Source organism: Cyprinus carpio, chromosome B14 (genome assembly GCF_018340385.1).
Source record: "Cyprinus carpio isolate SPL01 chromosome B14, ASM1834038v1, whole genome shotgun sequence".
NCBI lineage: Eukaryota > Metazoa > Chordata > Actinopteri > Cypriniformes > Cyprinidae > Cyprinus > Cyprinus carpio.
In genome coordinates, this window is record NC_056610.1 from 22,165,617 (window position 1) to 22,189,103 (window position 23,487).

The window sequence follows — 23,487 nt, forward strand, 5'->3', positions numbered from 1 at the left end:
AAGTTTGTGTTCTTCACTGTCAACTCCTGCCATTCCTCTCTGCACAGGTTCTGTTTCTCACTGGCAGATCCCGTTGCATTGCCTGCTAATGCTCTCATCTATATTTCAATGCACTCTTTGTAATGTTTTGCACTTTCTTTTGTTTAACTGCACAATGTTAAACTCATCTCAAAGTCCCTTCTTAGACAATAGAGACCAGTTACTTAGAGAAACCAACTACTGAAAAAAAGTACAAATTTTGTGTCCTTGCATATGCAAGTTTTTATTAAAAAGAGCTTTTAATGTTTAATGATGAGATGTAACACTGACATGCATTTGTTTGAAAAATAGAAAAAAGGGTACAGAAAACAGTCTGTATTTCTTCATAAGTTTATTAAGTTGTTTTTCAAAGGTATGTTGAAGAGGGAGATTCAGATCAGTTTGAATAAAAACAGGTACACTCAGTTTAAGCTTCAAAACACACTCATTTCAAGATCACAAGTCAGATCAATCTCCTCTCGGTTCTTATAGAAAATCAAGCCTACCCTCTAATAAGGCTGAAAAGGAAGAAGTGGTGCATACAGTAAGGCCAAAACACATTCCAGAAGTGGTGAAAAATCAAGGAGCGATTTAAACAAGTCTCCTACATTAAAAAAGCGTGTAAATGAGTCACGTCAACGTGGGTTATTAGAATCACTTGTGACGACAGAGTGAAAACAAGCATATATAATAAAACAATTCAGATTTTCTGACAAGTGATACATAATTGCAACCATAATTATCAGCCATGTCAAATATTATTGCAGATAGCCTGATATCAGGAACGTCAGACCACCCAGCTAACAAACGTTTTGCTGACGTTCCTATTAAGTTATAAAAACATTATTTTTTAATGTTCTTTTAACCCTCTGTACCTCTTTATTTTTGGGTCACACTTGGTACCTTTGTGGGCAAAAATGACCAAAGCCTTGAAATATAACTTGTTTTTCAGGAAAGAAAATGTAATATATTTTTGTTCAATAATATTTTTGGATTTTATGGTACTATGCAATATTTATAAATTTTTTATGAGCTATTTTTTTTCCACTGTCATTTTTTACCAAGTTATTTATTTTTTTTTTTTTACTCTTTAATATATCCGAATCACGGCCATGCTTTGTGTGTGTGTGTGTGTGTGTGAGTGTGTGTGTGTGTTTCACTCCGAAGAACTGAAAAAAAAAAAAAGTAAATTCAAAACGTTTAATTTTCCATCAGTTCCAACCAAAGAGGCCCAGAGGGTTAACATTCAAAATGTTCAGTTTGTTTAGTGTTTTGGTTATGCAATCCATTTTATCATTTTGCAAAGATTATGGGAATGTTACTTTAAATGTTCTCTGAATGTTCTGAAACAAGTAGTAAGTAGCAAAACATCCAACTGAAACAAAACAAAAGAAAAGTTCCATGAATGACGTATAAATAACGTCTTTTGTGCTAATGTTTTTAGAACAGATAACATTGAACGAACGTTCTATTAATGTTACTGATAAAACATTTGTTCATAACCTTGCTAGAACATTAGCCAAAGTTCTAAGAACGTTCCCTGTGTTAGCCGAGCAATAAGACCAGGACAACTGAGATGGCCAGAACCCTACGGTCTCGTTAGTATTCTCCACGTCGTACCATTAACATGATCCACTTCGAGTCAAGAGGAGTCACAAGGCAAATATTCGCAGTTATTAAATGCAGCCTGATCCTGCACAATATTACAATTTGCAGATGATATTGCATTGGAACAGCTCAGAATTAGTGAGCGGATCTAATCAAGAGGCAACTGTCGATCAAAGCCAAACTTTTCTACAGTGCATTCATGCAGTGCAAAGTTTTGGAAATGGCTGGAAGACATTGGTGCGTAGCCCTCCATGATTTGATGGTATTCATTTTCCTAACATCTAAGATGGACGATTTAGATCCCCAAGAGGTGAGTGTGTCTTGAGAGGTAGACAGAACAGACCACAACAGTTCCTCTTTACGGAAAGAATCGCTTGAATGGCTTATAATTGCATCTCTTGATTAATTTGGATAGTCTAGTTCACACTTAGGACCTTTTTATAACAGCAACGGTGCCATGATGTGCAGTGCAGTGATTCTGTCAGGATTGTTTTGCTGCTTTGCATTGAATCTGAAGTATATTCTGTGCCACTAGCGGCATCTGCCATTGTTACAAATAAGTAGTCATGACCTAAACTCACACCTTTGGTTGAGCCATTGTTGTCAATTGGGTGCAAGGCATCAAGGTTAGACTTGTTAGCATGCAAAATGCATATTTCTTAAAGGGATATTTTGAGGGAAGAAACAGCTTTTCGTACAATGAAAGTCAATGGTGATGTTTTGGACCCCATTGACTTCCATTGCGTGAAAAAAGAAACAGACATTTTTTTGTGTTCGTCAGGAGACAGACAGTTGTACAGCTCTGGAATGACATGAGGGGGATTGCAAAGATGGCAGCTCATAAATCACGTACATCCGTGAGGTTCTGCTCTGTCTCAGATGAATTGAGATGAATGGGACTGTTAGCCGATCATTTCTCCAGGATTTCCTTGATCAGGTTGCTCAAATTCTGCTGCTAGTGGCACAGAACTTACACTCTTCATCATTAAAGTTCCCTTGCTTGCATTCTTATGGAAATGTGACTCAGATGTTGAATCCATGAAATCAAGATGAATCTAATAGCAACTACTGTGTTTAATCAATCTGAAGCATATGACTGATGTCTCTAACATCTAAACACCCTGTGTTTACTGTTACAGCACATTTATACTGAAAGGAAAAAAATGTGTCGTCTCGTAAGATGTTTTTTCTTCTTTTTTTTTTAAGTTGCAAATGATGAAATGATTTTTCTATATTCATTTAAAATATGAACGGTCGGTTTTGAATTTGGAATAAACAAATTTAGAAAGCATGGTTATGTGCAAATAATGCAGCTGTCCTTGCAGCGCCACTTGCCGTTAACACTCGGCGTCTGTGCTACTGTTTGCTGCATTGGGGCTTTGTGCAGAGGAGCTGATGGTGGTTTGCAGGACGTCACTTGCATCCGATTGGCCGATCCCATTGGGCCCCGCCCACTTCTCTGGATCGCCATCCTTCATTTCACTGATTATAAAAGTATAAGCAAAAATGGATGACAATTTAATACAGATTATAATATTAATATGTATATATATTAATATGAGGTTAACATTTGGCAAAATAGGTAACAATCACTCTCACTCTCAGACTATCCAGAGTTTGTTTCTTCACTGGAACCGATCTGTAGAAATGTAGCGTTACATCACTTGCTCACCAATGGATGCTCTGCAGTGAATGGGTGCCGTCAGAATGAGAGTCCAAACAGCTGATAAAAACATCACAATAATCCACCCATTCCCTGCAGAGGATCCATTGGTGAGCAAGTGATGGAATGCTACATAACTTCAAATCTGTTCTGATGATGAGACAAACTCATCTTCATCTTGGATGCCCTGAGGGTAAGGACATTTTTAACTATTCCTTTAAAGGATTTTTTGTGGTACACTGCTGAAAAAACAAGTAGCGTAGCGTAACCTTACCTTGAATAGCAGCTGTTGGTGACTGGTTCAGCGGACTCTTTCTCAGAGAGAGATCTGCAGACATTGTCTGTCTGAGCAGCTCCTTTGGACTCCATGCCAGAATCAGAGCTCTGTCGAGCCACGGCTGGCTCTCGGCCCGAGTCTGAGCTGGTTCTGGATCCGCGCTCGCTGCCCGACAGAGAGCTGCTGCCCGGCCCGTCTGTGTCTTTGCCAGAGTCAGAACTGTGTCGGCCGTTCAGGCTGTTTGATGAGGAGACTTTACTCAGCTGCCCATCATCTACAGAGCAACAGATGAGAGACTCTCACTATTCACTCCAGGTGCTCAGGGTATTTACATTAATCTTGAATCCAGTTTTGTTCTACACTCATAATTCTCCGACTAGCATTAGAAAGTAGCAAATTCATGGTTGTGAACTAAAACCTTCAATCTATTTTAAAAGCCCTTTGATTAAGAATGTCACACTTCCTGTTTAAATAGTAAATACACAGTGAATGTATGCGCTTCATATGTTCTTGAAGGGTAGAGTTTGTCCTCTTGCCTTCTGTGTCCGGATCACAGGCCTGTTTGCGTCTCCTCCTCAGAATTACTTCCAGTTCACTGTCCTTCTTAGCATGAACTACTTCCTGGAAACCACGACTGGGACTCTTCTTCACCGTTTCCTATAGATTCAGAAAGAAAAGAGAATTTCATGAACGAAGTTTCAGCGCTAAGTTTGCAATCTGGCATTTCTGAGCAAATGTATGTTTTATTTATTTATTCTTTCAACCACTAATGAACAGAATATCATCATCATTTAACCGGTGTATTATTATAATTTTTTTTCAACTGTTAATCAGAAAGCCTACCAGAATGCCTTTCAGCTCTTCCATTGCACTCTCCTGGTGCTTTTCCTCCACTGCTGCTGCTGCTGCTGCTGCTGCCACTGGGCTCGGCTGCTGTCAGGAACAATTTACATTTTATGACCAAATCATAAAATATTTAGCAAATAACATGATTTTTAGTGGTGTTACTGTTAACTAAAACTACATATATATCAAAAAATATATATATATATAATATAAAAATATAAATGTGCTATATATGATAATTGAAAAATAAAGCTAAAATATTATGTAAATATTAGATTAAAAACTTGAAAAACTAAACATAGAAATGCTGCAATGTCAAGTAACTAAAATAAACAGAACTGAATCCGAATTTCTTCTCAGTTCAGTTTCTGAAATTGAGTTGCAATCATGCAGAAGTGTAATTTGAATTTAAAAAGTAGAATTAAATTGGAAATTAGAAGGGCTGGAAGTCTATTTAATTAAACAGTGTTGCTTTCATTTTGCTTTTTAATAATGTTTATTTTTACAGCATGAGTTACCTATGTTATCATACACACAGCTTATGAGGTACTCAATAATAATGATAATAATAATAATAGTTAAACAAGGTGAAAGTCAACACATTTATAATATTACAAAATATTTGTTCTTTTGAGCTTTCTGTTCATAAAATGCATCATGGGTTGAGCAAAAATATTAATCTTCACAACTGTTTTCAACATTATTAATAATAAATGTTTCTGTAGCAGCAAATCATCATTATATTGAAAATCTGGTAATTGAAATAAAGGTGAAATAACATTATTATTTATTATTTTTATTATATATTAGATTAAAAACTTAAACTTGCAAACTAAAATGAGAAATGTTGCCTCAAATAACGGAAATAAATATGTTGTATTGAAGTTGTAGTAAAATTAAAAAAAAAAAAACTAACTTTTATAAGAAAAATAATATGAATTACAAAAAGACATAACAAAATCATAACATAAAGTAAAATTCTAATATAAAAAAGCCAATTCAAAATATTATGAAATACTATAAAATTCTATAAATAATACTAAAATAACACTGGTGATATAGATCAACAAAACATTACTAACATTAAACTTTACAAAAACAAGCAGCTACAGCATGTGGTGTTTTTAAGTTTATGTCTGAAAGCCAAACACAAAATACAATCTGCGTATGCAGCATATAATGAGAAGCAGGCGATCTCTAAAGTCAGGACTATAGCTATTGATCAGAAGTTAAACAGCTCCTCTGAGCCTCAGGATCATCTCGGTGCCCATCAATAACTTAAACGAGATGGATCCCCTCTCAGCCCATCAACTGTCAATACACAAAATGCTTTAATGACCCAGCTCTTCCTCAGGGAGGACGACTAAACGCTATGAACCATTTCTGCAGGGTCTTTATATTGACAAAAGGGTGCTGAGTTGTAAAACACAGGATTTGTTTTAATTGTAACAGAGCGGTCGGAGCAGTGTAATAATTGTTGGTAAACACTGTAAACAATATTTGTGATTCGAACATACCTTTGTTCCAAATCTCTGCAATGATGAGGTCAGCAGATGATGTTACAGAGTAGAGAAAACAGAACATCGATCAGTGCACACATAAAACATAATATATTCATAACCAATGTGAGATTGTGAGGGGGAGAATTCCTTTTAAATTCCAATTAATTTCTTGAAATTGAGGTGCAAACATACAGAAGTGTAATTTGAATTTAAGAAAGGATAATTAAATTGAAAATTAGAATGACTGAAATTCAAATTTATTAAACTGGTGCTTTCATTAAACTGGTGCTTTCATAATATGTGTATTTTACAGCATGAACTACCTTTGTTATGAAACACACAGCATATGAGGTACTATAATAATAATTAATCAAACTTGACAGCAAAGACATTTGTAATGTTGCAAAAGATTTATATTTCAAATAAATGCTGTTCTTTTGAGGAAATATGAATCATCGCAATTGCTTTCAACACTGGAAATAATAAGAAACATTTTTTAGCAGCAAATCATCAAATTATAATGATTTCTGAAGAATCATGTAACACTGAAGACTGGAGTAACGATGCTGAAAATTCAGCTTTGCATCATAGAAATAAATTACATTTTAAAATATATTCAATTAGAATACAGTTATTCGAACCTTGAATAATATTTCACAATATTTTTTGTGTTGTTATTGCTTGTTTTATCAGATAAATTCAGCCTTGGTGAGCATAAGAGTCTTCTTTCAAACAAACAAATAAATAAATAGAAAATCTTACCGACACAAACCTTTAAGCAGTAGTGTACATGTTTGAAATGGCATTTAAATACATTTGTATTTAGTCTATACAAATTTCATTATATAAAAAAAATAACTTTTATTTTATAGACCATGAAGGAAAAACACTTAATTTAATAGAATGCTAAAATGTACCTCAAAGTCTTCAAAACAGAGCCAAACAACACAAAGCAGGTTCACCAAATGGAAACCTTAAACCTTCATTTATTTTTTCATCTCAAATTTAGTTGTTTTGGCTAAATTCAAACACTATGCTATGTGACTGAGTTGAATTTTTTGGAATTGGCAACACAGTAAATTCCTCTTCCTGTCATTCCAATTCAACATCCTGTGGGGTGTGGCCAATTTGACTCAAACTCAAAACTTGTAAAGGAGGACAAATTAAACTATGAATCTTGGTCCAGGTTCAAAAACTCACCTTAGTGTCCTGACTCTTCACAGGCCTGAGAACCACTCCGTGTTTGATTCTCTCCATCATTTCATTGACAGCTTTGACTTTGACATCGTCCACTGCTTCATTCACTGCATTGAGAGAGAATGTGTTTGTCCAGATACCAATAATAGGGCAAGAGAATAAAAATACACTGTTCTGACTGTACAATCACCTGGGGCTTGCTCTAGTTTGGGGGTTCCTTTACCTCCCTTGGAAGATTTCCTCATGATGGCAATGAGAGAGCTGCCGTAAACAGAGAGACGTAATTAGATGTTCAACAGAACTGTTCTTAATGATTGTGTATGACGGCTCGGCTCGTTACCTGAGGGGGTTACAGCGGGAGGGCGGAGGCGGGGGAGGGGAGGAGGTGGGGGTGGAGGAGGGGGAGGTGGTTGAGGAGGAGGAGGGGCCGGGGGAGGAGCAGTCCCGGGGGAGGGGCCTGATGCTGACGCACAGCTCCTCGTCTCGTCCTGCAGCTCTTTAACTGTAACAGACGACAAAAGGATGCTGGATGTTACTGTATGTGGGTCACCGCGGTTTATGCCTAAATTCTCTGTTACAGAACTTTCAGTATCTGGCTTTGAATTTACAGTAGGGCTGCAAAAACGATTAATCGCGATTAATTGCATTCAAAATAAAAGTTTATGTTTACATACTATATGTGTGTGTTCTGTGTAATTAATTAAGTATATAGAAATATACATGTACATATTTTTAAAAAATATCTGTATATTTTTAAAAAATATCTGTATGCGTATATATATTGTATTTAATTTATATTATATATAAATACAAATATTTAATATATGATTCTAACATATTTTTCCTTAATATATACACATGTATGTGTGTATTTATATATGCATAATAAATATACACAGTACACACACGTATAGTATGTAAACATAAACTTTTATTTTGAAAGCGATTAATCGCGATTAATCGTTTTGCTGCCCTACTTTAAAGTCATCCTAAAATTTACCTTTCTGTTCCAAAAGAGTGTTTCTCTTCTCTTCCTCCTGCAGTCGTCCCTCAGTCTCTTTTTTTTCTTCGTCTAATATCTCCAGTTGTCTCTGCAGTTGAACTAGCTGCTTACGCAAAGCACATTCTTCCAGTTCAGCCTCTAGAGCTTTTACCTGCAAACAAACGAGTTCAAGTCGGGAAAAGTGTATTTACAAGTTGAACGCACACGAGTCAAACGAGCAGGAAAATCAGGATTTTCTTTAAGTCAGTGGGCATGTGTCAGTGAAAAAACATGTCGGACACAATGGATGTATTTTCTGTATTGCTGGTAAATTTTGTTTAAAAAGTTGCATGTACAAAATACCATAGTACTGTACAATTACAGTAGAATATATTATTTAATTTACAGCACCTTCATAAATTTCAGAAAAACATAAGGTGAAATCACACCGATTTACATTCTTTATTCATCATTTTGTAGATGTAGAGTTAAAATTTCATTGAATTTCATGCAGATAAGGTAAATACCATCTTACAAAAGCCCATTTTCATCACTGAATAAAAAATAAAAAAGGTACTTGTGACTTTTTCTCACAATATACAATTTTTCTTACAGTTGCAAGTTTACATCTCGCAATTTTGACTTTTTTTTCTTCTCAGAATTACGCTCACAATTGAGAAATATTTATATTTAGATAAATAAACTTGCAATTGTGAGTTATGAACTCAGAATTGTGAGATATAAACTCGCAATTCTGATTTCCTTTTCTTGCAATTGTGAGTTTACATCTTGGTATTCTTGCTTTTTTTTTCTCGGAAATGCATGATGTAAACTCGCAGTTGTGAGTCATAAAGTTAAAATCACATGTTTTTAATAGCTTACATCTTTTGTGAGATATATATTTGCAATTGCGAGTTATAAAGTCCAGTTCTAAAGAAAAAAAGAGACTATTTTCTTACAATTGTGAGTTTATATTTCACAATTCTGACTTTATAACTAGCAATTGTGTTTATTCCCCATACAATTGTGAATTATAAAGTCAGAATTGTGAAATTTAAACTTGCAACAAAAAAAAAAAAAAAAAGAGTCAGAATTGTTCGTAAATGGCGAAAACAAGCTTCTATAACATCTTGCTCTGACCAAAGTAATTTTAACACACCTTACTTCCCAGCTCGCAAATATGAAGTTCTCAGGAAAACTTGAACGCACCAATATTCAAAAATAGATTAAATGACCATAAATGTTTCATTTAAATGATTTGTTCCTGTGGAAATCTGTCATTCATTTGGATTGGTGCAGTGAACTCAAATGGAACCCAAACTGGTTCCAAATGTTAACTGCCCTTGACTTTGGTACATAATTAGTTCATATTTACAGGCTGACTTGTAAACATGGCTTTGCTAACACAGCCTATTGATTACGTGACGTCTGAAGTTAGGATCCATGCTCTCTGGATTTCAGTTGTGGGTCAGACTGTATATTGACTGATGACACTAAATCCCATTTGCCACCAAAAGCAGTACTAGTACTAGTGATGCTACAATTTTGCCACTCCATGAACCGAATATTGCCTCATCTCAATCCTTGCTCTTCCAGTTTGCTCAGATTGCAGTAACTGTCATGTGTAATGAGTATCAGATGATCTGCAAATTCTTTATTTGCTGCCACAGCTTATATATATATATGACAGACAGATGCTGAATTAATCTCCTAATTATGACAGCTGTCAAGCCTCTGGATGTCTCTCCTGGTGCTTTGAGATTTGTGTTGATTTAATATAGTTGTGGTTGTGTTGACAGTCTAACACCCACATGCGTTTATCTTTTAATGTGGTTTGAAAAATATTACGTTACTGCTGAGGCTGCAAGTGTAGTACAGAAGACCCACAGGAGACCCTAAGAAAAGTACTGTGTTACAAGACATTGGGAACTGTAATAAACGAGTTAGGTAGCAAGTAATTTAAAAGTAGTCTGATTACATTACCTAAAATGTGTAATATAATGGATTACATTAATAATTAACATTTTTGTCATGTAATCTGGAATCAGTAACAGACTACAATTTGTTAAGTAATCTACTCAGCTCTGCATGCATTTTTGGGCATTAAATAATGGTGAAAATACCAGAAATTTGTCTTTCGCAAACCTTAGTAAATCACTTTTCATGATTCATTTAAATACTCTCCTCCTACAAATGCATATGCAATAAGGTCAGCCGTAAAAATAATTTTGTCCATATCTTTTCATCACTAATTTATCACTGAATGTGTTTAGGAAATCCTGCCAGTAGGGTTTGTGCTGGTGCAAGCTGTTACTAAATCTGGCCCAAAAAACTAAAACCAGCCATTTAAATGCAATTGAATTCTGGCATTCATTTACAGTATAAAATGTTCTGTTTGCGATTTCCTGAAGATTACAATTAATGAAGGTTATTACATTATTAGAACACTTTTAAGGATTAACATAAGGTAAGTCAGATGAATGCACAGAGCTATTTAAATGGATTTGTGTGGCTATTGAATATGTTTCAGATAAGTTTATTATTGAGTTCTAAAAAAAATAACGACTATTAGAGGATTAATATTTATGAAAGGATTAAAGTCTATGAAAAGCTCTAGCTGACAGTGTTAAACACACTGAAAAGGGGTTTAGTAAATTTAATTACGTTGTCTAATCCTATCATGCAATTAATGATTAGGCATATTGTGTTCATGCAAATATGGTTAAACTTTCACTAATGGTTTTTTTTAGCTAATAAAACTGAAAACCTATACTATAGTTTTGCACATAAAATTTTTACCCATACCTTCTCTTGGTGCTGTATTCTCTCTTCTTCTAATGTTTTGGTCACACCGGCCACATCTTCTAAAGCTTTGAGCAGTTGAATGCTGGGATCTGCTTGCTGCAGCAGAATCATGCTCTGTCTGTTTGCTTCTTTCTGCTTCACCATCATCTACAGGGGAAAATGAACATTAGGAAACAACTGAATTTTTCTTCTTTAGCTATTAAGAGAAATTAAACATACTACATTGATGCAGGGAGTCAAGGACAATTCATATCCATCAGTCAATAAATACATTTATCTTCTCTTTTGGTTGGATTTTGAGGTCACCGGGTCACAAACTGAAGTTTTATTGACACAGTGAATTCAGATGTGTTTTGTCCCGTACCTCATGTGCATAGGTCTCTGCTTTCTGCCTGAGGCTCTGCTCCAAGTCCAGCTGCTCCTTCATGTTTTCATACTCATGAGTGGCCATCATAGACACTAAAGAGATAAACAATGACAGCTGATTAATTCTAATAAAGCAATAAACCTGGTAAAATCATTTTAGGGTATAATACAAAACAATATTATAAAAGACAGTATTACAGGCAACTACCTAAATGGTAATTAAACAGATATACTAAGTAATGCTTTTGGGAAACATAAACTACTGCTCAAAAGTTTGATGTCAGTAATTTTGAAAAATAAATAATTTTATTTCGCAAAGGCGTATTAAATTGGTCAAAAGTGGCAGTAAAGATATTTATAACATTACAAGTTTTCTATTTCACATTCATTAAAGAATCCTGAAAAAAAAACTGAATAATATTTTCACATATTTTAACATCGATAATAATAAGAAATATGTCTTAAGCAGCAAATCAGCATATTAGAATGATTTCTGAAGGATCATGTGACACTGAAGACTGGAGTAATGATGCTGAAAATTCAGCTTTAATCACAGGATTAAATTAAAATAAAAGTAAAATAAATAAATAAATATAAAATTTATGTAGAAAAGAAACAGCTATATAAAATGTAAATTAATGCATTAAATCATTTTATCAAATAAATACAGCCTTGGGGAGAATAAGATTTTTTTTTTTTTACTGACCCTGAAACTTTGAAAGGTATAAACTTTTTAAGCCTTTTAGAGTTTTTCATTACAAAGAACCAGCTTAGAATAGATTGGCGTTAATTGGTGGTAATGTCTCTTCACTGTCATGGCATTCTTCCATATAAAACAAAAACTGGTTGAAAATAAGAACTAATTCTTGGTTCCAAGCTCTAAATAACAATATGACTTCACACATAAATATAGGCTATGTATATATACTTAACTAATATACAATCACATGTCTGCATATATCACCTATTTTACATCATGGCTACTTCCATCAAATTTCATAGGCAAAATTATCATTTACAAAATTAAATCCAGTAAACTGAGCATGTGCAGGACAAGTTCAGCATAAGCCAGTGCAGCATTTGACTTGAGCTATGCAGTTTCAGAGTAATAACACAGATGAGCAAAGAGGGAGCTGGGAGGACGTCAAAACAAAGTGCATCACCCCCAGCTGGAAGAGAGGGACTTCCTGTGGTGAATCTTTTACAGATAATTTGATCGGGGACTCTGACGTGCGGCCGGTAGTGAGTGGGCTGGTAGGGAACATTAATCTTCTTGGAAGGCACATGCACAGATGCACTGCAGGCCATTTGAGATGATGTCATGCTCATGCATTTGAATACAAGTGAGGAAATGAAGCGGCTCTGCGTTCATTACGTCCGTACTCACCCCTGTTGAACCTCTTAATGGTCTTGCTTTGCTGCTCAATGGTTTTATGAAGCTCCTTCATCTCGGCCTGTTCCTTTTCAGTCTGTAAATTAACATGAGGCACATGTTTCAGAAACTATCAGCTAAGAAACTCAATTAGACATTGTTACTTCGGTATCCTTTTAGGATCAGCAATACCGCAGGTCTCTAAGGCTTCATTTCAAGCTGATTTATTATTCATTAACAGGCTAAAAAAGCACGCTTTGCAGTCCAAGCCACCATTCACTGCTATCAAGCCCGACTGAGCTCGATTTGAGTAAAAAGTTCAAATGTTGCTGTGCTACTCACGAGTGCTGTCAGCTCCTCTATCTGCCTCTGCTGATCTTGAAGCTGACAGGTCAACTGCTTCTTCTCCTCCAGCAAAGAACTCACGGTTTCTTGGAGATCTGTGGAAAACTCAGAGGTTGTAATCAACGTACCCTTGATATATATGATGACAGAATGTTTAGCAAAGGAAACTATGAATAATTTTATGAGATAGATTATGATATTTACCTTTGACCTGCTGCTTATACTGTGAAAAAGGATCAGAGCCAGGATCTTGCGTGTCAGTCTCTTCTTCTAGGGAAATGCAGTCAGAAATACTGGGCAGCAGCTCGTCCAGACACGGCCGTGAGGACAGGCTCAAATACTTCAGCTTCCTGTTCTCACAGTTTAACTAAAAGAGGTCAAAACAAAATTATTAATGCCCTAAATTAGTGACATTTGAAGTCTGCCTTTTGCCATAGCTATGCTTGCACTATTAAAAAAGAATGTAATTTTAACAGTAAAAGACTGTAAAATAATATGGTAAAAACCTGTATAACTTATTATAACTTATAGTTTACAGAAAAAAAAGTAAACTAACATTCTCTGACAGCTCACATTTGATGGGTTGTCATTGAAATTTTTAAAACAATAAAAAACAGATTTGAGTAATTTGGTATATTAACATTTCACTCAATTAAATATGTGTTTTTGCTGTACATTTAATTTAATTCTGTAAAACTTGAAATGTTGCTCCCAATTTTTCACAGTAAAGTTTAGGTACACTACAACTGCTTTTTTATTTAGCGTATATTTCACAGATTTTTATATTTATTTCTTTTTTACATTGTGTCAGACCGCTTCCCACGTATCGATTAGGACAGAAAACGTTCAGTAGACTTTTTGCTTTAAACACATGGTTATTGTTATGGTGTAAAGAAAAGAAACTGCTCTTTGTTAATAATTGGGATGTTTTCTGGGAGTGACTTAAGCTTTTTCGCGCTGACAGCCTGCACCCCAGCAGAGTCGGACAACATCTCCAGGACGCTACACTCCATATGACTAGTAAACCAACTCTCAAATAACTGCTATGATGGCTTTTGTTCTATAAAGACTGTATCTGTTCCCCGAATAGTGAGGTCAAAATATACATTTAATGCAGGATCTAGAGAAAATCTGATTGTGATTAAACCAGTCAATTGCAAAATAAATGAACAAAAACTATTTTCAAAGTTTAGGCTCCTAAACATTAGATCACTCGCACTCAAAGCAGTTATTGTAAGTGGAATGATCACAGATAATGTGATACCTGTCCGATCGCTACCGATTTGTTTATTTCAAAGGGGAGTCATCTCAGTTATCACCAGTAAAGTATGGAGTGCCACAAGGATCTGTCCTAGGTCCTCTGCTATGTTCACTATACATGTTGCCCCATGATAATAGAAAATATGGGACTAGTTTACTGTTGTGCTGATGAACTATAGATCTCAACAATACCCGATGAAACTTCTAAATTATCTAAGCTAACAGAGTGTGTTAAAAATGTAAAAGATTGGATGACCAATAATTTTCTCCTATTAAATTCGGATAAGACAGAGATATTTCTTATTGGACCAAAAAACAGTACACAGAATCTCTTAGATTACAATTTGCAACTAGACGGATGTACTGTTACTTCCTCTACAGTCAAGAAAATCTGGGTGTTATATTAGACAGCAAATTGTCTTTTGAAAAGCTCTATTTCATATTTCCCATGTTACAAAAACAGCATTCTTCCATCTTAGAAACATTGCCAAGCTACGAAACATGTTACCTGTTTCTGAAGCAGAAAAGCTAGTTCATGCGTTCATGACCTCTAGACTGGACTATTGTAATGCACTGCTAGGTGGTTGTCCTGCATCTTCAATAAACAAGCTACAGGTAGTCCAAAAAGCAGCTAGAGTCCTTACCAGATCAAAAAAATATGATCATACTACCCCAATTTTACAGTCTCTGCACTAGCTACCTATTAAGTTCCGTATCAGTTACAAAATACTATTACTCACCTATAAGGCCCTTAACTCTTTCCCCTCCATTGACGAGTTTTCTTTTCTTTTTTTTTGATGACAACACTTTCCTGCCATTGATGAGTTTTTACGGCTTTTCGTGTTTTCACTGTTATACACTCGGGGGCATCTTCTGAACGAGTACATAACCTCCCGAACAAAAACACATGTGAACAGGACGGAGAAACGAGCGATCTCTTATGTAAACAGACACATATGATAAATTATGCGATCATCAGCAATAGACAGCATATAAGTGAAAACTGCATAATGTTACAGGAAGTGGTATATGTCTGTGCAAGCTTTGGAGGTGTTGATGGAAGCGATTTACTGGATTTATACTTTGATAATCATACTGAATATTATCCAGATGTTGTTTTTGATTAAAAAAAAATCTCACTTTTTTGCTCAAAATTATGCATTTTTAATGAAACCTACCTATATTCAAGAGTTGATAAAAAAAAGAATGCATTAAGCTAGAAAAAAAAGGGTTTTTTTGTTTGTTTGTTGGCTCTGATCTTTATTTTGGTGTATTGCATATTCAAAAATTGCTGGAAGTGGCTGGCAACTTTATAAAAAAATGCTGGCGGGGAAAGAGTTAATGGGTTAGCTTCTGTGTACCTAACTAGTCTTCTACCACACTACAATCCATCACACTCCCTAAGGTCACAAAACTCTGGACTTTTGGTAGTACCTAGGATAGCAAAGTCCACTAAACGGAGTAGAGCTTTTTCACATTTGGTTCAAATTCTCATGTTCAAATTCACAGCCAATACGTTCTCCAAAAGATCTCTATTTGTGTTAAACACTTATAACCATGTTGACCGATTTTTCATACTTATACTGCTTTATAGTAAAAGTATATGACAAGCTGAAAGACGTCAACAAACAGAAATAAACTGATAAAATCATTAAGATTTTCGGTTACACTTTACAATAAGGTTCCCTTTGTTATCTATAATTGATGCATTAGCTAACATTAACAAACAATGAGCAATACATTTGTTACATTCATCTTGTATTCATTAATACATAATAAAAATACAAAAATACAACTGTTCATTCCATGTTATCAGGTTCATTAAATAGTATTAATAGATACAACTTTTGATTGCAATAATGTATTTGTAAATGTTGGAAGCTAATAAATACTTATAAGTATTTTTCGTTGTTAGTTTATGTTAACTATTGTTGTTAACTAATGTTACCAAATGGAACCTTATTGTAAAGTGTTAGAAGGTTTTCTAAAGAAACAGGAATGCAGTATTTTTGGGTAAACACCTTGGTAGCCAGAGCCTCTGCATTTTCCCGGCATGATTTCTCAATCTCAAGCTGGGTCTGTAGCACATTCACTTCCTCGATCACCATTTGGGAAACTGTGCAGAGAAATCAGATGCATTTATGAGCAACTTAAAGCACATCAGGTCATATTTACAGTAAAATCCATCATGCAGGAACTAAATCTAAATCAATTAGATATAAATCTAGATTCTATACACGTTTTAGATATAAGTATCAGCAAAGCCTTTTCTCATGGCAATAAAGGTGTGAGTAAGTCATGTTTTCAGCTATATCCTTTACAGTATTTTCTTGAAGTGAACTTCAAGCTACCTCCTACATAACTCAAAACTACCCTCCCAAATCCTTAATCAGTTAACTGTCAAATCCATAAAAATTAAATTATAAAATTTAATGTATAAAATACATTTAAAAGGAAAAAACTGTGTTGCATGAGCCATTAAAACAGAAATGAGGCACATATGAAAATATACTTGACTAGACTTGATTCATTAAAAGCATATAAAACAAGGATTATAAAAACAGTAAAAAGTACATTTTCTTTTAGATGTGGTTTTGTTATCAGTGAAACATTGTCAGAGTCTAATGAGATGGACAGTTATCAGTTACCTGCTCACAATAGGGACCATTTCCCAACACTTTGGGTACCATTGATTGACTGCCACTACAAAGTACCAGAGTGGTAACTCTATACACTACACTGGCCTCTCAAATACAGGATTGGATGTCATAGCAATGCCGGAGCAGCTCACATCAAACAGACTCCTGATCAAGTCACTGGTGCATTGCACTATTTCAAAAATACATACAAATAGCATCTAAAAAACAAACTTTCAGCAGCTCTTTAAAGTGGTGAAATGAAAATGATTGTTTTTTTTAATATTACATAAATATATGTGCATGAGACAAAATATTGGTAATGCATCATTTATGTCTGTGCTTTTTACAGGAAATGAGTAAGAGAGGGAGTTTTTTACACATTATTCCATGAAAGGCTGTTGAATTATGCAGGAACGATGCGTCTCTCCACATGCAGTCACAGCAAAGTACATCAACGGCCTGCCCTCGAGCCCTTCCCCAGAATAAATATCCCTCCTCATTTTCTTTTCATGTGGCAACATACTGTACATTGTGAGAATGGAAAGCAGGTCATAGTCAATGCATGACCTCACTTTGACCCCTTATTCAGGGGGTGATCATGATTCTGATATCACTTCATATTAGACATTTAACAACAGAAAAAAGCAAACATGCAAAATTAATATGCAAAAGTTGATCATAATTAATAAACACGGATCAAACTATTAAAACAGCTCTTAGGGTAGCATATAATACTTATAAATTATTATAATACTATTACTTTAATACTATTTAAATTCAGCTGGCTTAAGGTACATTTTCCTTCATTTCCTGTTAAAAATACAGGATGGGCATCAGTGCTGCAGTGCGCATATCTGCAGAGCCAACGAGAGAATAACCTGACAGTTCAAAGTGAAGTTCTCAGCTCTCAACAGCTATCAGAGCTCTTGCTTAAAACCGAAATGCAAAAAAGAATTTGGTAATGTAAATGTCCATAAGAGAAATGCATATCAGAAATCATCTAAATATGCGCTCCATCAATTTTTTTAGCTTACTGATCCATCATAGTCACTGACCCAACATATAATGCTTGCTATTGCCTAAAAGCATACTGTGCATTGTGTATTCACATGTAGATAAAGAACAGTTGATATTTTTCAATTAACATGAACTAATGAAAAATAGGGGTATATCAATATATTGTGTCACAATATGTATTGCAATACAAAAAATGTGACAATATACAGTATAGTGATAATATAAACTGTGTATAGTTCACCCAAAATAAAAGTTTAGAGAGATTTAATTAGCTATCAAATGTATTTATTTATGATATCATTTAATGCCATGTCAGCATCAATGGCTATATTCATGGCAAAAACAATTCAGTTGCATCACTCAGTCAACTCAATCAATATCCTTTCAATATAATGTTTACAGTAATTTAACAATTTTGTCTTAAAAAGTCAACTTATAAAAGAAAAACTATATAAACTAAAATAACAATTATATAGATTCTTTCTTACTATATGATAAAAAATCTAAAATTATTTCAGGAGAAACCTTTTTAAAAATGTCCATTAATATAATATATAATTTGCCATCAAATATGGCACATCAAATATTTGAGCTTTATTTAATAAAATGCTTTATTTAATAAAATACACTATTTTAAAAGTCCTAAATTTATGTAGTCAGGAAGTGCAATCATATGTGTGTAACATAATTTCATATTTTAAGCTGAACAGTATTTTTCTAAAATGGATGAAGTCCATTTCTGATGTAATACACAATGTATGATTTTAATGAACAGTACTTTTTGTAATATGTATGTAATATGTATGTAATATGTAATAAAAGTAAAATTTTTACCTCTATATTGGCTTTTTTATAGTAGGCTTTGTAAGAGTATTGTATCGTGAGATCAGTATCTTGTACTGAACTGATACGTGACAGCAGTGTATTGTTACACCCCTAAAAACAAATGTATACACTTTTAATGTCAGCTACATAAATGCTGTATAAATCACCAGACCTGGCATTTATTAGTAACATTAAAAGCAAAACAGCCTCAATCTATGCACATCTGGGTCATTCACTGATTCTTTCTGTTTGCACGTGCTGCCCATAAAAATGAAGCAGCACAATAAAAGGGGTGTGGCTCCCTCTTTTCCTTGCAGATCAGTCCAAACTCATCTGCTCAACTCATTTGGCTTCTAATGATTGACCGAGAGAGCCCTGTTTCTGGGCTTTCTTCTGTGAGCAGATTCTAGGTCAGCAAGTCCAGCACGCCTAATGCTGCATGAGCAAAATATGGCTCTGCGGAGTCAGTCAAACAGAGGCGAAAGCTTAAAGAACTGCTACAGCATCCTTTCCAGACTGCTTCAAATAAGCATTTGTCTGCCACTTTGACACAACCTCAGGCTGGCATTAGTCTAAAGAGCTTCCATCCCAATTTTGATCACAGCGATTAAGCTCTTTTAATAAATCTCAACAGTTAAGGTTTAATCAACCAGCAATTTTGGTTTCAACTCCAGCACTAATTGTGCCTGCGCATGAAATCCATAATCTACTCCAAACCCAGGCTGGATGTGTAGACTACATTAAAATGCAAACAGCATTAATTTTTATGTAAATATTAAGGTTTCTCTCTTTCCTCCCATAAGCGGTAAGATATGTAAAAAGGAAAGGTAAATAAGCTGAGTAATGGGGCTGATAGCTTAACACATGGCCTGTGTTTTAATTTGCATAAGTGCAGAGGGTATTCTTAATGAAGCTTGCTCAGGCGTCCCAAAGAGGAGGTGGGAGACAGCTGCTTTGCCAGACGTAGATCCAGTACCTCCCAGATACTCCACAGCAGTTCCTCTGCAGCAGCCAATCATTAAACAGAACACAGACCAATCACGCGCACCCAGCACAAGTCTATTGTCCTGTATGACAGCAACTAGGCCAAACTGCTGTGACATTTGCTGTGTCATGTTAGCCAAGCAAGAATTTGTGCCATTAAATGATGTTGAGGTTATAAAATAAATACACTGCCATTTCATTGCATAAAAATTGTGTACAAAAATTGACCGTAACATACAAGGTAATTGTTAAAATGTCATGCATTTTGCTTTTCGAGGCATTCGTATTGAATATATTTTCACTAAATCATATTCAGGGTGACTTGCATTTCAGAAATGATATTAGAGTGCATGAGGGGTTTGGCTTGAACTACAATCGAATGTTGAAAAGCGGGTGCCTATTTATTCTCTACTGATAAATAAATCATAATTGGTGATTTTTTAATAATTTAATGATATAACAATACAGTGATGAGAGCTGAATTCAGCCTGGTCTGTGTTGCATCTCTAGGGAATGTCTGACAGTTCCCGGACTCCAATAAAAAGAAGCCTAGAACAGTCTAAATTAAAACTGGATTCATCACAATATTCACTTACAACAACAATATTGTGAACTAATATTCACAATATCCAACTTATTTATGAAAATGGGCTTATCTACAATTTTACATATATAACATGTTAATTAGATATTGATAATTTGATATAAATACCTAAGAGAAATATCACATGCAAATTGACATACAAAAGTATATTCATACTGAATCATAAATAGGAATCCAACAGAGAGAATCTGTCATGCTTTCCAAAAGAAGTTAAAAAAATGTTCTTTAGTATTCTCCTCACACACAATAGGTACTTAGAGTTGAATCTCCATTCAAAAACATTAACAATACTCCACAATGCTGCGTGTATATATCGTGTATGACTTATATATATATATGTGTGTGTGTGTGTGTGTGTGTGTGTGTGTGTGTGTCTGTGTATGTGTGTGTACAGTATATATACATATATACACGCACATAAAGTGCATATATATATGTATAATACAACAACATTGCAATGGCATATTTTTATGAGCAAGTAAAACCCTGTTAAATGAAACCCTATTTTTAATCTTGCAGAGAAAAAAATTGCATTTTCTCACCTGTGAACAATTTCCAGATTCTGTTCCTAAAGCTGGCAGCCGCTAGAATGTTGTCAGAGTGCTAACAAATGAGTTAGTAACTGAGGCTGGGTTTCCTTACATGTCACCAAATGGAATGGAAGGAGGTAAGGTCACCTTAACACTAATGCATCTCCACGGTCGGCTCCCAGTAGCCATGGAGACCGGAATAAGCGCTAACACCTACAATAATGGACCATTGAGAAGAGCCCCCAGGTAATGTCATGATGATATGGGAGAGGGCAAGGGGATCGGAAATGAGACAACACCGAGTATCAAGTTAGTGGGTAGAGCCAAGTGAGATCATCTTCACCGCCTACTCTGAGTGAAAAGGTGATGTATGGAGTTCACAGAGGTCAGGTTTGATGGACACCAGAATCATCACAAGAACGAAATAATACACTTATTGTACAAACCTTTTCAAATTCTGTGATTAAAGTGTAAACCAAAGAGAATTTAAGACTTTTGGCCTGGCTTGGTAGTGAAATGGTGCATTCAAGTCCTCCTGGGAAATTCGTATTGATGAGTTAGGAACTTGTAATTACAATGTTCAAATCATTTGGTCAGAGCAGTTCAGCAAGATTTTGTTCTACAAAACGATAAATAAAGAATGTGAATTAATGTGTTTTTGTTTTGTTTTGTTTATATTCAGTTTATAAAGGTGCTGTAAATTGAATTGCTATATGATCTCGTAATTGTATAATACTGTTGTATTTTGTAGCTGCAAATTAGTTTTATTGTAAATAAAAAAAATAATCCATTCATTTCCACAAATTTAACATCAGTATTAGAGGTCGACTGTTTGATCCGTTTTGCAATTGGCACTGGTTAATGGTAATACTGGGGGTATTGCTTCTGTTAACATTAGTTAATGACCTATGAATTCACTTTAATGATCAATATATAATTCATAATTTTATTCTTTTACAAAGTACGTTTCAGTACTGTTTTTTGTTTTTTTAAATGGTAAAGCACAGTTGTAGTTTTCGTTCAATATCCATTTTAAAAACCATCATAAAAAAAAACAGTTAATAAAACTAAAAATAAAAATAAAAACATAAAAATCACACCATAAATTCATCACCCACAAGTCATCCTATGAGTTATATAAAAAATTGTCTTTGATCTTTCAGGCTGTTTAATGTTACTCAGTGGGTGTTGCATGCATCAGTCCAAAATAAGTTAAATAAAAAGCGCCCATCCATAAAAAAGAAAGTGTCTCACACAGCTTGTTCCGGGGGGTAAACAAAGGCCTCCTTTAGCGAATCGATGCGTTTTTGTAAGAAAAATATACATATACAAAACATAATCACTTTAATGTAGCTTGCGCTCACTGTTGTAAACGGAAGCAGTTCCGGGCAAACGAAGTAAAAAGACAAAAACAAAAATGCGCCGCTCAGAAATGACGCACGCGGAAGCGCAGGGGAGAGATCAAAACAAAACAATGGTCAATGATTAGAAGTAAAAAAAAAAGGATTTGTAAAGAAGAATGTCGGAGGATTTCGATATAAGCCAATAGGAGAATGGTTTTCCTTTGCTAAAGTAAGGAAACTTTGCTTCCTTTGCTCTTGTAAACAAACGTTGGTTTTCACGAGACTCACCGGCGCATACACAGCGCTGACCTCCATACGTCATGCTCCCAGAGCTGCTTCTGTGTACAACTGTTGGCGCAAGCTACATTAAAGTGATTATTACGTTATGAATATGGATATTTTTCTTACAAAAATCCATCGATTTGCTACAGGAGGCCTTTGTTCAGCCCCCGGAGCAGTGCAAGACACTCTTTTTTTTTTTTATAGATGGGCGATTTTTATTTAACTTCTTTTGGACTGATGCACTGCAACACCCGCTGAGTGCCATTAAACAGCTTGAAAGATCAAATAATTATTTTTTTTATATAACAAGTCATATACACCTAGGATGACTTTCATATATACACTTAGGAACACTTTAGGGTAAGTAATTTCTGGTCTAATTTTCATTTGTGGGTGAACTAACCCTTTAAACCGTATCACCCAGTGTAGTCCAATCTAGCTATCAGTATCTGTAAAATTCACAATCAGTCTGAACCCAGCACAGAAAGAAGTTTCACACTTGTAATTATGGCTTTGCGGTAACGTTATTGCGATCTTTCTGACTTGACTTGAAAGCACTCACACACACACAAAAAAAGCCTGCAAGGGTTAAGTGGGGTGCTATGAAGAAATGTTGTATTCATTTGTAAGTAAGGATCTGTGGTCCAGATTGAGCCGGGATCAGGACCACAGGATGCTAATTGTTGACCTCTGGTCAAACAAGAGATCAGAAAATGAATTTGCTGCAGTAACAGTAATGATATTCAAGTTACAGACCGCACATATCAACAGAATCTACTCTATGTTGTGTATTGCAATATTTTTCTTCCCATTTTGAATGACAAACATGCCTGAAAAATGGAAATTAAAAAACAGAAGATGACTTTATTTATCTTACCCCGTTATAATCTGCCACTAAAGAAGGGAACACACAACTCAATATTAAGAAAATCACATAAAATAAATAAGGAAAAACATAACACAATATAAAAAAAAACAATATTAATTATAAATTAAAAATTAAAATACTGTTTAAAAGTGTG

At 34.9% G+C, this 23,487-nt stretch overlaps 1 protein-coding gene across 1 annotated transcript; it reads right to left on the bottom strand.

Annotated features, from left to right (window-relative positions):
• Nucleotides 1-1,096: 1,096 nt before the first annotated feature.
• LOC109057009 (shootin-1-like) lies at nt 1,097-22,505 on the bottom strand. The gene is given in 17 exon segments (XM_042738813.1): nt 1,097-3,108; nt 3,564-3,840; nt 4,103-4,223; nt 4,410-4,499; nt 5,930-5,944; nt 7,115-7,218; nt 7,302-7,372; nt 7,452-7,489; nt 7,492-7,613; nt 8,112-8,265; nt 10,899-11,045; nt 11,263-11,357; nt 12,652-12,733; nt 12,979-13,076; nt 13,186-13,348; nt 16,263-16,366; nt 22,472-22,505. Coding segments are annotated over 17 exon segments (1,860 nt in total). The 3' UTR covers nt 1,097-2,963.
• Nucleotides 22,506-23,487: the final 982 nt, after the last annotated feature.